This window comes from Grosmannia clavigera, assembly GCF_000143105.1.
Source record: "Grosmannia clavigera kw1407 unplaced genomic scaffold GCSC_161, whole genome shotgun sequence".
In the NCBI taxonomy this organism is placed as follows: Eukaryota; Fungi; Ascomycota; class Sordariomycetes; order Ophiostomatales; family Ophiostomataceae; genus Leptographium; species Leptographium clavigerum.
Genome location: NW_014040778.1, coordinates 861381 through 877167, shown reverse-complemented (window position 1 = coordinate 877167; position 15787 = coordinate 861381). Strand labels below are relative to the sequence as shown.

Below are 15787 nucleotides of genomic sequence, written 5' to 3'. Positions count from 1 at the left end.
ATCAGCTGATCTCAGGTCTGTGGAGTACTTTCTCGATGAGTATCAGTGATTGTCCGGCCGAGTTGGTCAGGAACAAGTACGGAGTACGATACTGTTAGAATGTGGAGCGTGGCCAATGGGGAAAGATCGACGGAGCTTTACAGGATGTGTGGTGGGCCCAACAGGAAATTGTGGAACATTGTGGTTGTGAGCTGTTCTCACAAATAGTACGGAGTACTACAACCCCCTCTTTTGAGGCATCGACCTAGAACACTCTCTTGTTTTTTGACCACTACTGTGTAGGCATCTTGCACCACGCCGAGATCAATTGACAGACTTACGGACACAGACACGGACACGGACAAGGACACTCGGTGTATGCTACTACAATGGCAGTGACACGGTCTTCTGGCGTGCAGGCCAATGATAAGACGCAGGCCAATTTGACAAGCAAGAGCCGAGTGAACGGCTCTCTCTCTGCCGACCCCAGCAAGCAACGAGCCCAGCTACCGGATACAACAGATCGCCGACGTTGGCGATTACGCGATGAAGCCGGCTGTCAGACGTGGCATTACCTCGAGGACGACGAGGAGGCGAAGAAGTGGCCGCAAAGCTTGGCTGACAAGTATTTTCTCGGTCTGCCAATGGTATGCTTGAAGTCAATGTCCAGTCTTTGGCAGGGTAGGTGGCCCCATAGCTAACGCATGTCCCTATGACAGGACCTACCCGCCTTGCCCAAACCCAAGTCGCCGCTCGATTCGGTGCGCAACGGCCTCGACTTCTTCGAAAAGCTGCAGCTGCCACCGGGCAACTGGGCGTGCGAATACGGCGGGCCTATGTTCCTTCTGCCGGGAATCGTGATTGCTTGGTATGCAACGAAGACGCCGATTTCTCAGGCTTATGCCGTGGAGATTAAGAACTATCTCTTTGCCCGGGCGCACCCGGAAGACGGCGGATGGGGTTTGCATATCGAGGGTGAGAGCACGGTGCTCGGAACGGCGCTCAATTACACAACGCTGCGGATCGTGGGGGTCGAAGCAGACCACCCGAAAATGATCCAAGCCCGTGCCACGTTGCATAAGCTGGGTGGCGCGACTCGGTCGCCGCATTGGACAAAGGTGTGGCTTTCTGTTCTCGGTGTTGCGCAGTGGGATATCGTGAACCCGGTCCCCCCCGAGCTGTGGCTTCTTCCTGACTGGGTGCCCATTGCCCCTTGGCGCTGGTGGATCCACATGCGTCAGGTGTTCCTGGCCATGTCATACATGTACTCGAAGAGGTGGTCGTGCGAGGAGACGGAGCTCATTCGGGAACTGAGGAACGAGCTGTTTGTAGAGAACTGGGGCGAGATCAACTGGGCCGCGCACCGGAACTCTATTGCCGGTGTTGACAACTACCATCCGAAGTCCTGGCTGCTCAACTCGGCAAACTGGCTGTTGGTCAACGTGTGGAATGCGTATCTGCGCCCCGGTTTCATCAAGACACGGGCAGAGCAGTGGGTGAGCGATCTGATCGACATGGAGGACGAGAACACGGACTATGCAGATCTTGCCCCGGTCAACAACCCGATGAACCTGGTGTGTTGCTACATCCGGGATGGGCCGGACTCGAACTCTGTCAAGATGCACCGGAAGAGACTGCACGAGTTTCTGTGGGTCAAGGACGAGGGCCTGCTGTGCAATGGGACGAACGGCGTGCAGTGCTGGGACACTGCGTTTGCCATCCAGGCGATAATGGATGGCGGTCTCGAGACGGAGGAGCGGTGGAAGCCGATGCTGACCAAGTCGCTGGAGTTTCTGGACGACCAGCAGATACGGGAGGACAGCATACACCAGGACCGGTCGTACAGGCAACGACGGAAGGGTGCGTGGGCGTTCAGCACGAAGCTTCAGGGCTACGCGGTCAGCGACTGCATATCGGAAGCGCTCAAGTCGGTGATTCTGCTGCAGAAAACGGAGGGATACCCGCAGCTGATCGATGACCAGCGGATTTTTGACGCGATCGACACGGTACTGACGTTCCAGAGCAAGTCGGGCGGCTGCGCATCGTACGAGCCGCCGCGGCAAGGAGAATGGATGGAGATTCTGAACGCGGCAGAGGTGTTTTCGAAGATCATGGTGGAGTACGACTACCCGGAATGCACGACGGCGGTGGTGACGGCGCTGTCGCGCTTCCACAAGCACTGGCCGAACTACCGGGCAGCGGAGATCGACAGGGTGATCAGGCGAGCAGTCGGCTGGATCAAGACGGCCCAGCTTCCAGACGGCAGCTGGTACGGCAGCTGGGGCATCTGCTTCACGTATGCGACAATGTTTGCACTTGAGAGCCTTTCGAGCATTGGGGAGAAGTACGGGAGCAGTGGGCATGCGAAGAGAGCGTGCGAGTTTCTGGTGTCGAAGCAGCGCGCGGACGGCGGCTGGTCGGAAAGCTACAAGGCGTGCGAGCAGATGGAGTACATTGAGCACCCGTCCGGGTCGTTGGTTGTGCAGACGGCGTGGGCACTAATAGGGCTCATGCAGGCTGAGTACCCGGACGTTGAGCCAATCAAGGCGGGGATCAGGCTGATCATGGGACGGCAGCAGGCTAACGGGGAGTGGCTACAGGAGGCGATTGAGGGGGTGTTCAACAAAAGCTGCATGATTTCGTATCCGAACTACAAGTTTGTATTTCCGATGAAGGCGCTGGGGATGTTTTCGCGCAAATACCCGAAGGAGAGCATAGCCGTGTAGGTGGGGAGAAGCCTAGTATTAATAATATTCATTTTCTGTTAAAACGAGGGATCCCTAAAACAATGGCGCTGTCAGCTCGCACTTGCGCGTTATAAGTTCGGCGTTTCGGGCTGATGGTGCTGTTTTGTAGGGGCAGGTGGGCCCGTGCACGCCATTTTCTATCCGCCATATCCGTCAGGCGTCAGTAGTAATAGGATGGTAGAGTTTTCGGCACAGCAAGAAATGCACGCTATGCGCGAGAGGGGAAAAAAAGAAACGAATGAACAGGGGAGCGGCTTCATGGCGTTCGCATAGCGGTCAGTTCGGCGTACGTACCAGACTGACCCCTTTTTGTGCAACTGATGGCAGCTGCGAGAGCTATATAACGAGGGCATCCTGCTACGAACGAGTATTTCGACATACGACGACACACGTCTGCGCAGCATCTCTCCTCGCACACTCAGCCACGGCTCGGGCGGCCATGCAGACATGTCGGACGTAGTGACGGTAGGGTTTGCGTGCGTGTTTGGAATCTGGAGCTGTGTGGTGCTCGTGGTGCAGAGCATTGGTATCTTTCAAATGTGAGTGATCCCGTCAAGCTGGCCTTCTGGACTGCTGAAGGGCTTGCTGGCTGGCTTGCTGACCAGGCCAGCTTCCGACAGTACTCGAGGCCACCGAGGCGGGCAGCCGTGGAGGCGCTTCCTGACGAAGCAGTGCCTCATGTGACGGTGATCCGGCCGGTCAAGGGCTTGGAGCCGGCGCTGTACGAATGCATCGCGTCGACGTTCCGGCAGTCGTACCCGCGGTCGCGACTCAGCGTACATCTGTGCGTGGAGGACCGGGACGACGCGGCGCTGGCAGTGCTGGAACAGGTGGTGGCGGACTTTCCAGGGGTGGACGCACGGATCTACGTGGAGGCAGAGGATCCGCTGCTGCACGGAGCCGACGGCCATCACAACAACCTGGGACCGAATCCCAAGATCCGCAACATCAGCCGGGCATACCGGGAGGCACGCGGCGACATTGTGTGGATCGTCGACTGCAACGTGTGGGTGGCCGAGGGCGTGGCCGGGCGCATGGTCGACAAGCTGTGCGGCATTGGCGAGAACGGGACGCAGGCGAAGCCGTACAAGTTTGTGCACCAGCTGCCGCTGGTCATCGATATTACGCGTGGGGGAGAAGATGAGCAGCTGCAGGAGAGCAGCGCTACGGTCGCCAGCCGGATCTCACGGCTTCTTGCTGGCGGTGGCGGCCGGCTGGACGAGATGTTCATGGCGACGACACACGCCAAGTTTTACTGCGCAATCAACACAGTCGGCGTGGCGCCCTGTATTCTGGGCAAGAGCAACATGTTCCGGCGGTCGCATCTGGACCGGCTGACGGATCCGGCCTGCAATCCAACCGTTCTCTCGGCGGCCGACAATGACCGTGGCCGCGGCATCGACTTTTTCTCGTCGTACATCTGTGAGGACCACCTGATCGGCGACCTGCTGTGGCGCTCACCGCTGCCAGGTTTCCGGAATCACGGCCTGGCAGCTGGCGACCTCGCCCTGCAGCCCATGGCCGACACGTCCGTCCGGGCCTATGCTGCCCGCCGTGTCCGCTGGCTGCGTGTCCGCAAGTGGACCGTCCTGCTGGCCACTCTGGTCGAGCCGGGCGTCGAGTCGATGCTGTGCTGCTTCTATGCCGCCTTTGCCATCACCACCCTGGTGCCACGCGCCCCAGCTGCCTCGCTGCTCGGTCGTCTGGCTGCTCTGCTCGCCATTCGACCCGTCTGGACTGTCACTCTGCGCGGTTGGCTCGTCGGTGTCGCCGTCTGGCTCGTCGCCGACTGGTTCACGTCCAACCACCTGCTCGCCTGCCGTCCCGTTGATGTCGACCTCGCTACCACCCCTCGCTTCGCCCGTGGCCGTGGCTCGACTGCCCTTCGGCGCAACGGCCGCCCCAGACGCCCTTTTGTTGTCTGGCTCGCCGCCTGGCTCGGCCGTGAACTCCTCGCCCTCCCTATCTGGACCTGGGCCGTCCTCCTCGGCACTACCGTCTCCTGGCGCGGCAAGCAGTTCCGCGTTCGCCTAGACATGTCCGTCGTCGAGATCGATGGCAACGGCAAGGCCATCTCTTCTTCCGATCCAGAACCCGTCAGAGACTCGGTCGCTACCAGGACCTCAAAGGCCCGTCTTGACTAAAGAGAGAGAGGGAGGGAGAGGGAGGGAGAGAGAGAGAAAGATAGAGAGAGAGAGGGAAACACAAAAACACACGATTAATGATAGTCTCTCCTTCTGCTAGACCGAATAAGAATACACTTCCATAGACCATCTGCCGAACTGGCTAACAAACGCCCTCATATGGCTTTCCCTTCTTTATGTGTCGTAAATCTGCAAAGAAAGAACACGTAAAACGCCTCCCTATGTCCGTCCTTATCGCTGAAAAGATGTCTACCATTTCTTCGCCTCCACCCCGTCCGGCGGCTGCGTCGCCACCGGGCCCGAGCTGACCGAGCTCCAGTCCGTGCTCAGAGATGTCCCGTTGCTCTCCGTAAAGCTCTTGGCCATCGCCCGCTGCTGTTCCGGCGTGCTGCCCGCATACAGCTTCTTGAAAAACGCGTTGACGTCGTTCTGCTCTTCATCCTCGTCCCCCAGGTCCACCGTCGCCCAGTTCTTCGGCCCCGTCCGCGAGCTGGACGGATACAAGAGCGGCCCAGCACTCCTGGTCGCCTGCGTGCTGCTGGCCGTGCTGCACTCGCTAAACGTTGGCCGGACACCGCTGCCCTCCTCCCTCTGTGTGCCCCAGGTCGCCCACTTCGTCCCCACAAGCTTCTTCTTCAGCGTGAGCTCGATCTTGAACGGCGTCACCCGGATCGTCTTGTCGGCTGGATCGACCTCGCCGCTGAGATCGAGAACCGCCCATGTGCTGCCGATGGCTGCCTCCGGCAGGTTCGAGAGAACGATCTGCATCACAACACACGTAAGCAACACGGCAGATACATTTTGCCACCCGGATTCGGAACGCCACAAACCTCAAGCTCCCGCACATCAACCTGCACCTTGTCCTTGTCCGCGCCCTTGGCATAGAGCACCAGGTTGACCGTTTCGGGTTTCTGGTAAAAGTCCACACGAAGCTTCTTAGTCGCCCATTCCTTCTTCGTCTCCGCAGTCTTTGTCGGCGTCATATCCGACTTCACCTCGTGCATATCGACAGCCGCAGCCTTCTTGGCCGGCTTCATCGGCACGCGAGCCACCGTGATCTTGCGCCCCGCATCGCCCTTAGGCAGCTTTGCCATCGCGTTCAGCATCATCGACCGCCACACATACGCACGCGACCACTCCACAGCACCCGTGCGCCGATCCGGAACAGCGCCACGCTCCGATTGCTTGTCCACCGGCATCGTCGACGTCGACAGGGCCTCTTCGGCCGTCGCCAGGTAGTCTCCCTCTTCGTCCACGTGCTTCGCCACATCATCCTCCTCCCGCCGGAAATTCTTGCCCTCCATCAGCTGCTGCGACCACACGCAGCAGGCATCGGCATCCGCATAACGCTTCAGATGGCCCAGGATCACTGCCCGTCGGTACTGGGCCAGGGCCATCTGCTCGCGGCTCTTGGCATGCTGCCGCTCCGTCGCACTGACGTACGCATGGTCGGCGTCCTCCAGGGCGAGCGCGAGCTCCTTGGTCTCCTGGTACGCATGCGAGCGAGCTAGCAGCCAGGCTGGGTTCTCTGAATGCTCCAGCGCCTTGGAAAGAAGCTCGATGCCCTCTTTCCACTTCTTGCCTTCAACCGCCTCCAGGCCGTTCTGCCCGTCTGTGATATACGACATGTTTCAGCAGTCGTAACTACTAGTTGTGCTGCGTCGAGAGACTGAAATGTGTTTCGTGGCCGAGACGAAACATTCACACCTGTTGCAGTGCTTCTTTAAGCTTTCAAAGAACAAGGCTAGTGGGCATGTTGCCCCGCTGTTGCAGGCCCCACTCATCTGGCAGCTCTGTGCTTAGTAAGGGTAAACGGCTCGCCAAACGTAAAATACCTTTCTCACAGCCGCAGAGGTCATGGCTTCGGATGAGATAGATACAACAACTCAATACAGGGCCCGATACGATGCAACGCACTGCACACACTGCTAGTGGTCGCTCGCGCGTCATCGCTGCCTCTGCTCTGGGCTCTGTGGCTAAACAGGCTGTGGATATCATAATTTAATCTTTGTGGCTGCTTTTTTTTTTCAACCCCGATCCACTTTTCCGAAAATTCCCGGACTACAAAAGCAGAAAAAAAATTGTTAGCTGACTCTCATCGCTCGCACAAAGCATCCGACAATAAACATGGAAGAACATTGCTCACACACACTGTTTCGGCAGATGCCGGCGCTGCGATTGCAAGTGCAGGATTGAACGAGTCTTCTCGAGACTTTTGAATGGCTGTGTCCTTTACCCTTTGCACAGATTGGGTGAAATATCCCTCGCTCCTGTAGGTCTTTTCGCCCCTGCTTTTTCCTTGTTCTCTGACCTGTCCCCTCTCTCCTCATCCCTTCTTCCACCTTCCCCCTTCGCGGTGATGACATCGAAACGGTGCATAGAAGAGCCCTCATACGACTCTCTGTGATTGCATAACCTAATAGACTACAACGGTATCTGAGCGAAGCAAAGAAACATTCCTGTGTTACGCTGCATTATCACGTTCCTAGGATTCGCATTTGTGCTAACACCGAAATAGCCCCGTCATGATCCCAGGTGAATATGGCTGAAAGCATGAAGCCGCCCCAGTCGGGACCAACGAACGGTGACGTTCGGAGTCTGTCGTCTAGGACGAACAATATCCCCACCCCGAAATATCTTCTTCCGATCCCGTTGCGCACTTTTCCACTGCCAACATTCTACCCCAGCAACCCAGTGTCGCTGTTGCACTTGGCTATTGCGTGGGTTCGACAGATCGTGTACCCGCCCGCTGTCGAGCCATCCATCGTCCACGAGGGTGTTTGGTCGCCTGAAACTCGTTCTGTGCACGTCACGGACTCAACGTCTATGAGCGACTTGTGGTGCCAAGGTTTCTTTGGGAAAGGCTCTCTCAGCCGGAGCGAACCAAGCTGGCTACAGTGCGTTTTTTCCATAGAAAACAACCCCAGCTCTCTAGCGGAGGCTAACAGAGCCACAGGCGGCAACTTGGCGAAACCAGTGAACAACGCACGGCTAAACGTCGCGAGGAGCGAGCCAGCACAAAATGGGAACGTGGCCGGTCCGAGCTGGAAGCTCTCGAGCGGAAACGCTACGAAGAAGAGGTTGCTGCAACAGCTGCACTTGCACTTCAGCGACAAAAAGAACAACCGACCGTTCTCAAACAGGAGGAGGAAACGCCTACCATCCCTAGTCACGCCGACAAAAGCATCCCAAAGGAGAGCCTGGGCTCCACATTCAAAGCTCCAGTGGGCCCGTTAGAACTTTTGGCACTGCCAAACTCACAGGCAGACTTGGTCCAGGCATTGTTGGTAAAGCCTGGCAACGAAGACCCATCAAACGGTTGTGTTGCAAGGCCTTTGTTCCGGCCACCAGTTGGCCCCCTCGAGCTGCTGGCCCTCCCAAATTCGGCGGCGGACTACCTCAAGGCGTTTCCTCCCAAAGCAAAGCTCAGTAGGCCACATCCGGCTGCCACAGAGTCCTGTGAACCTTTTCAGTCGTGCAGTCAGCAGCCGTATCAGAACGGCAGGTCCTCTCTGAAGGGCACTCCGGCCAATGGTACTGGAGCCAGTGTGAATGGCGCCTCTATCGAGCCTATCTCCCCAGAACAGAAAGAGGAAGGATGCAGCGGCAATGCCATCGACGGGGAGCTTAGTGACACACTCACACTGAAGCGTCAGAAAAATGTCCGATTTGCTGCGAACGTCGAATCCACGACGTTCCAGTGCTCGGATCCGCCCAGTCCAAACCACATCCCGTCAGCAACGTCTGCCAAGCAGGTTAGTAGTGGTCAGGCAATGAATGGGAATTCAGGAGCACCGGCAGACAACGGTGTTGCAAAGTGTACTGCCCCCTCGCCGACAGAACAGTCTCCGCGCGATGCAGACAAGAAAAAGAGCGAAGCATTAACAAAAGGGATGGAGCTGCCTATGGCGAACAAGGAGCATCTCCAGCTGTCTGCGGAAGAGGCCTTTTTTCTCGCTTACGGCCTGGGTGCCCTGGTCGTTACCGATCCCGAGACCAAGAAACCCTTGACGACGGCAGAGCTGTTTTCGTTGTGCCGGCAATTTTCGTATTTTCCACCTCGGACGCCGAACGCGCTGTCTACAGACGACCCGTTCTTAGTACATTACGCCGTGTACCACCACTTCCGGTCACTCGGGTGGGTGCCGCGTCACGGCATCAAATTCGGTGTGGACTGGCTGCTGTACGGCAAGGGTCCGGCGCTTGACCACGCCGAGTTTGGCGTCATCGTCATGCCGTCGTATTCAGATGCCTGGTGGAAAGCCAACGGTCGGGAGGCGCCGCGCAAGTCATGGCACTGGCTGCACAGTGTTAACCGTGTTCTGTCCACCGTATTCAAGAGTCTTGTGCTTGTCTACGTGGACGTGCCTCCGCCGTCGGCGGTTGGCGATAGCGCATCGGACCTTCTGCAGCGGTTTCAAATTCGGGAAGTTATGGTTCGGCGATGGTCCAGCAACCGAAATCGGGATTGAACATGCTGCAAGACGGCTGAGCATGGCGACTTGGGGCCAATCTGCGGCTTGTTCAATATTGTGCTTCAATTTACTAGTACCACTCAATCGATTTACATTCTTGAAGCATGTTTTCAAAGACGGACATAATTCCATCTCATGGTGACAGTATGAACATTGCGCACACACGGCCAATCGCACGGTCATATGACGACACGATTACATAATATGGCCTTACCATAATATGCATCTTATGCTGTCTCATCTCATCTCCTCACTTCCCCTTTCGCCAGCCATCACACCTCTTTCGTCCAAGATATTCCCCCATTTGAGACGACTACGCCGAGACGGTCGATAATGGCACCTTATTTCCTATTGCACGACGATAACGACGACCCCGGGCCGTACTGGAGCGTCGTGCTTCACGTCATAGCCGTCTTCACCTTCGGCTCAATTCTGTACCTGGCTCGGGAGGCGAAACGGAAGCAGCAGGAGCTGGACCGGCTGAACAGACTGGCCATGTCACAGTCGCCGTCACGCTACACCGACGACAAGGACAAGCAGCTCGTCCAGCCACCAGAACCGGAAACTCCTCGTGCTCCTCCTCTCTTCCTCCTCGTTGGCGACTCCACCACGGCCGCCCAATCTGCTGGTGGCGGTGGCTGGGGCACCGGCTTCCTGTCGCTGCTGGCCCGTGGAGCACACGGCATCAATTACGGCCGCAACGGCGCCACCACCCGTGACTACATCAAGTATGGCATCTGGGACGAGGTACTCGACCAAGTGTGCCAGGCCGTGCCCACATCTCCTGTGCACGTGACCATTCAGGTATGTTGTTTTCCGTGCTATGTATCGCCTTGTTCCTTCTTCCCTCTGACCGGCTCTCAGTTTGGCCACAACGACCAGATGCCCTCTCGCGGCGTCTCCCTCGACGACTACCGCCAGCTCCTCGTTCGCATGGCCCGCGATGTCCTCGACGCCGGCGGCATCCCCATCCTTCTGAGCCCGCTCACCCGCCGCGACTTTGACGCCGACGGCGCCGTCGTCGACAACCTGCGCGAATACCGTCTCGCCACCCATACGGCCTTCCAAGAGGTCTCCAGCTCCCTCAGCTCGGCCGACGGTGGCCTGCGTCCCCGCTTCTGCGATCTCAATGCGGCCAGTCTCGCCTATGTCGCCGCCCTCGGCAGCGATGCCGCCCAACAGTATAACCTCACCGACGGCGACACCACGCACCTCAGCCTTCACGGCAGCACCGTCTTCGGTCGCATGGTCGCTGACCTGCTTCTGGGTCACCCGCCCGCTCTGGTCAAGTCTGGTCACCGCGACAAGTGGGCTCCCGGCAGCCCCAAAAACGACGACGGCGGCATCGCCGACTGGATCAAGCCCAGCCCGCTGTTGTCCGGTCAGATCTGGCATGGCCTGCCAGCTTAGAGCTAAATATATCTGTTGTTCATATCGGTTGGATGTACTCCGTACTATCATGTAATCAAAGGGGAACTAAAAGCTCTTGTTTACAAGAGAATATTGTACTATTCAATCTCTATCCAAGCTATCCACTTGTTTTGCAGCCATAACCGCCCCTACCTTAACAGCGTCTTCTTCCACCATTTCGTCTGCGCTTGAAGATACTGGACCATGCTCTCAGCCTTGTTGAACATGTGGCCCTCGTCTGGCAACACTACAAGCTCGACGTCTCCGCCGCGTGCCTGGATTCTGTCGCGGATTCCTTTGCTCTGTGCAATTGGCACAACCGTGTCGTGGTCCCCATGCACCAGCAGAAGTGGCGCTGTGATCCGCTCGGCATGGAACAACGGCGACCGAGCGCGATGGATGCGCTGCTGCACTTCGACCGACGTGCCTGGAGGCCATAGCAGCCGATCAACATAACGGCTCTCGAGTTTGTGGGTATCGCGAGACAACGCAGCCGTGTCGGCAACACCACAGGCACAGACACCAGCAGTGAAAACGCCCTTGCAATCGAATCCACCCGGCTTGGTCGCCAATCCGGCCGAGTAGGCCACCAGGCTCTGCAGCACGTTGTACCCCCCTGCACTGCCGCCCTCAATGCCGACACGGGCGCCGTCCACACGGCCTTCTTTTACCAAGAAAGAGACGCTGGCAGCCGCGTCATCCCGGTCCAGCAGCCCCCAGCGTGTCCAGAGGCTGTCGCGGTAGGCACGACCATGGCCCGAAGAGCCGCTGTAGTTGATAGCAAAAACCGCGAAGCCGCGCGTGGCCCAGTACTGCGGGATCATATGTAGTCCTGGCGCCGTGTAGCCTGTAGGGCCACCATGTGGATTGACGATCAGTGGTGGCAGGGTGTTGGGAGGTGCGATAAACGACCGATTGTGCGGCGGCCAGAACCAGCCGAAAACGTCGCGCGTTGGGCTGTCATCATTGTCAGTCGTAGAAGAAGCAATCACGGGGACACGCACAAGCGTAGGCGTCGAGAAAACGTCCGGTGCAAAGGCCGTGTCGGTAGAGCGGTACAGAGGTGTGGCCACACAATAGTCGCTCAGCCCATCGACTGCTTTTGTCTTTCCGTTTGAGAAGGTTCTCAGGACACTGACAATCCTATCGAGATCCAGGTCAACGCGATACAGTGCCGTAGGAGAGGTATATCCGCTTCCAATGACCAGAAATGATGAGGCCGACAGCGCCGCGAGCGGATCGAACTTCATCTCAACGAGGCCGACATCTAAAGGGGTCCAAGCTCCAACTGTCAGGTCCACGTAAGCCAACTGATTCTTGCCCAAGTCTGTGTAGACAGCCACCATAGTGGTTGTTGTCAGGAAAGCGAAAGTTTGGCTAGCGGTCAGCCTGTATTGCAGCGCATAGACGAAGACGAAGACGGAGGAGGCATGCTTACCACCCTAAAAACCATGAGGCATCGCCAAATTCTACGTTTTGTAGACCCTCAAGAATGACAGGCTCGAGCTGTACATTGGCAGATGGCCGAGCCCGGAAGAGCTGCCTGTAGTTGCTGCCCGTACGCTCCATGCCGAACATGACGCTGCCGTCGGGAGCCCAAGCGATTTCCCCTATGCATTGGCGTTTGTCACCAGCGACAAGCTCGACTTTAGAAAGGCACGTATCATGTCCCTCCTCTGGCTTCCACATTGCCCAGTGCAGTGTCACGCCATCAAACGGTAGGTCTGGATGATCCCACTGACGCCAGGAGATACGATAGCCGTCCTCTATAGTGGGAGCAAATCGCGGGTACGAGTAGAAGTCGGCGCCTGTAACAATTCGCACGACATCCCCGGTGTCCACGTGGATGCCAACAATGTAGTTGCGAACTTCAGCCGGCTCGGGGTGTGTGTGATCCTCCTGAACAGCGAGGATCCAGGGACGGGGTACATCGTCGCAGCTACCAGGGTGCACGTGGAAGTCGCCGTATCGAAGGATTGGTGTTCCGGGCACCAGTGTCGTGACCGATCCGGCGTCGACGTCGAGAATACAACAGGCATTGTCGCGTGGGTCGGAGAAGACAATGCGCTGGCCCTGCTTGACTTTGGGGGGGAGAATAGCATACGGCAGGCCGCCATACTCGTAGACGCTGGTGCCAACACGCCAGGGATCAGGCAGAACGCTGCACGCCTCGTCTTTTTGGCTCGCAGGGGCCTCAACAATCGTATTGGCACCATCAGGGGTCGACACGAGAAAAAATGCTCGTCCAGTGTGTGGCTAGCGGGTTAGCAACCCAGCCCACTCATTCACCGTCAAGCCGTCACGCTGCCACGTTGAGACTTACACAAGTCCGCGGAGACATCAGGCTGCGCACACCCGCAGTTGCATCCTCTGCTGAGATCTTGCTGTCCCAGTGACCGTACGGCGCAACTGTCTTCAGTGTCATGATTGCTGGCTGTGAATTTGTTTCAAAGTTTTCGATGCCACCAAGTGAGGGGTTGACTAGGCAGTCCGATATCCTAATTATGCAACATGCGTCACATAATGAGATACGACTAGCAGCAGAGGCCTCGATTGATTGTTTGCGCTCTGGGAAGAATGGTCATGAGTAGGTAGCTCATAAAGCAAAGATTGAAACATGAGATAACTCGTTCCTCGCTCCTTGAACATGCAGAAATGCTGTAGACGGTAAGTCCCATAAAGAGAAACATGGCCATCGAAGAAGGCACGGATGCGTCCGCGCTTGCCGCCACCAATGCTACGAGTCCCGTATTGTCAGGGAAAGAGCATACGAGTTGACGGCAGCTTTCACTCTGCCATTTGAAGTTTCGCTTTTATTCTCGCTCCAGGATGCATAATGCATACGGGTCTGTCAATACTTCATACAATCAATGCTGACCCATGGTACCATCTTTGCATGGCTGCTCGCAGTCCCTAATCGGGTTTCAGGTCGCAGCCGGGCCAGCTTCTTTGAGAAGGCGGGCTACCTGTGCAAGCTCCGACTCCCGGGTCTGCAAGGCCGTCAACGGCAGCTTCGTCGGCAAGGCCGGTGCATATTTCTTCTCGCGTATCATGGCCGTCACCTTGCTGGAAAAGGCCTGCTCGGAGATGTATGTGCCCTTCAGCCAGCGATGGCCCTGGGCCGTGTTGAACTTTTGGCGCCCGTGCAACACGCGCCGGTTGTTGAAAAGCACGCACTGTCCCGGCTTCATCTTGACTTCATACACGTTCTGCGGTGCCTCGACATTGTCGCTAAACACCTTTGCTGCCCGTCGCCATTGGAGAATACGGTCGTCGGGCTTCTTGGAAGGATCGTGTTCACCAAATGCCAGATGCGGTGCCGAAAAGGAGTCCTGGAACGGCGGCGACCAGGCCGTGTCCTGGATGTGCCCTGACTTGGCCTTGCGCTCCAGCACGGTCCGGCCATGAAAGTAGTAGTGACCATTACGCTCATAGTGGTAGCGCACAGTCGTTGTGGCCAGCGGCTCGATGAGCTCAGGATGCTGCAGCTCCATCTCCCAGGCAGCACGCACGCTGTCGCTGAAAATGGACTCACCGCCGTCGCAATCATTACGGAGACAGTGAAGCAGCTGGATATAAGGCGGATCGTTCATGTACATCAAGTCCTGGTGCAGGCACAGGAACACATTGGTGTAGGCAACGTTCTCTGCGTCCGGCTTGGACACCACATCCCACGTCTCTCCATAGAACGTGTGCTGGATGTTGCCAATGGCGTTCGCCACGTCCAACACCGCCGTCTCCGTCTCCGGCACCCTATCGACAATCAGGATACCAAGCTGATACAAGTCCAGCAGTGCGCGCCAGAACTCGGGGCTGTTGCCGTCCTTCCAGTCTTCAAACGCCACTGGCCGCAGCTCTCGCTCCAGCCGGGCCCTGTCCCAGAACCGCCGCTCTGGCATCGCCGGGTAGTACGGCGCTGCCAGACCGGCCATTCGATATAGAAGCCAATCAGAAGCAAAGGTGGACACATGCGGAGTGTCGCTTCCGCTTTCGCTGCTCGCCTGCGCATCGGTCTCTTTCGCCCACTCGATGCTAAGGATGCCATCCTCGGCCACGGCGGTATGTTTCACGGCCGGTCTCTCGGGCAGATCTGAGGAACGCAATTTCTTCTGTCCGGACGAAAGCGTGACGCAGTGCTCGCACTGGCAGCTGTCGCGCAGCCAAAACGTCGACACCGAAACTGCCTCAGGCGCACCCTCATACTGCAGGCTCAGGCTGTCGCCTTTCTCGCCAACCACGGCAGCTTTCAGGAGCTTGCCATATATCGGCGAGCCAGGTTCGCCACTGACAGCTGCACGCAGCCTTCCAGTGGTCGATTTCTGCGGGTTGAAAGGATGGCCCTTGGTGGGAGTCTGCTTCCGGCTCCTGATGGCTGGTTCAGCCGGCACTTTGCCACTTCGAACCGGCACGCGCTGGATAGAAATGGGGCGGGTTTGCTGAAAAGAGGAGGCGGGATGGAGCACGCCAGCAACAGTGGTTGGTCGGGCCGGTGTTGCCACAAGAAGTGTTGGTCTGGCCAGAGCAGTGGCCATACCACAGCCAGGTCGGGCGCCACCTCGGACGAGATGACCGACAGCGGAGAAACGGCTGCTTGGAGACATGGTCCCAGAGGATGTACGAGCGAATAGTGGAGAGTTGTCCAGACAAACAATAAACTGCACGAAAGTCTTTGTCCGTTGTCCGACACTATGGATTAGTGGATGTCGAAGTAGGGCAGCGGCCTACCGTTTCCGGAAAATGCAAATATTGAAGCTGTAGAGATATTACAGATTAGAGAGAAGATGGCTAGACCGACCAGGTCCAGGCACTCTCCAATACTAAGGGGTTGGTGATCTAGTAGCCAACCGTTTAGAAGACAGGAGCCGTACAACCGAGAGTCGCCTGATGGTATTGGCACACGAGAGGCCGAGGTAGCGGCTTCATCAACAAAGGGCACGGTCACGTGACTGGACTACATGCCACGTGAAATGTCACACACCAATAGCCGTGCGGGCCTATCATTCTGCCGTACGGAGTACATGCGCCAAAATAT

General features: G+C 57.3%; 6 protein-coding genes across 6 annotated transcripts; 3 read left to right on the top strand and 3 right to left on the bottom strand.

The window, feature by feature from the left end:
* Positions 1-368: 368 nt before the first annotated feature.
* On the top strand, positions 369-2705 carry CMQ_8169 (lanosterol synthase; the record flags this gene model as incomplete). Its single annotated transcript, XM_014315710.1, has 2 exons — positions 369-626; positions 699-2705. The coding sequence occupies 2 exons, from the start codon at positions 369-371 to the stop codon at positions 2703-2705; spliced, it is 2265 nt and encodes a 754-aa protein (XP_014171185.1).
* A 468-nt stretch (positions 2706-3173) lies between these two features.
* Positions 3174-4870, top strand: CMQ_8232 (ceramide glucosyltransferase; the record flags this gene model as incomplete). The annotated part of the gene is made up of 2 exons (XM_014315773.1): positions 3174-3265; positions 3337-4870. The coding sequence occupies 2 exons, from the start codon at positions 3174-3176 to the stop codon at positions 4868-4870; spliced, it is 1626 nt and encodes a 541-aa protein (XP_014171248.1).
* Positions 4871-5119: 249 nt separating this feature from the next.
* CMQ_8067 (sgt1 and cs domain containing protein) lies at positions 5120-6498 on the bottom strand (the record flags this gene model as incomplete). The annotated part of the gene is made up of 2 exons (XM_014315608.1): positions 5120-5632; positions 5701-6498. The coding sequence occupies 2 exons, from the start codon at positions 6496-6498 to the stop codon at positions 5120-5122; spliced, it is 1311 nt and encodes a 436-aa protein (XP_014171083.1).
* Positions 6499-7423: 925 nt separating this feature from the next.
* On the top strand, positions 7424-10755 carry CMQ_8051 (tRNA-splicing endonuclease subunit; the record flags this gene model as incomplete). The annotated part of the gene is made up of 4 exons (XM_014315592.1): positions 7424-7767; positions 7827-9317; positions 9615-10149; positions 10210-10755. 4 exons carry the CDS (start codon positions 7424-7426, stop codon positions 10753-10755), a joined length of 2916 nt encoding a protein of 971 aa, XP_014171067.1.
* Positions 10756-10904: 149 nt separating this feature from the next.
* On the bottom strand, positions 10905-13180 carry CMQ_8140 (peptidase s9 prolyl oligopeptidase active site domain containing protein; the record flags this gene model as incomplete). The annotated part of the gene is made up of 3 exons (XM_014315681.1): positions 10905-12082; positions 12240-13011; positions 13079-13180. 3 exons carry the CDS (start codon positions 13178-13180, stop codon positions 10905-10907), a joined length of 2052 nt encoding a protein of 683 aa, XP_014171156.1.
* Positions 13181-13679: 499 nt separating this feature from the next.
* On the bottom strand, positions 13680-15356 carry CMQ_8218 (gamma-butyrobetaine hydroxylase; the record flags this gene model as incomplete). The annotated part of the gene is made up of 1 exon (XM_014315759.1): positions 13680-15356. One exon carries the CDS (start codon positions 15354-15356, stop codon positions 13680-13682), a length of 1677 nt encoding a protein of 558 aa, XP_014171234.1.
* Positions 15357-15787: the final 431 nt, after the last annotated feature.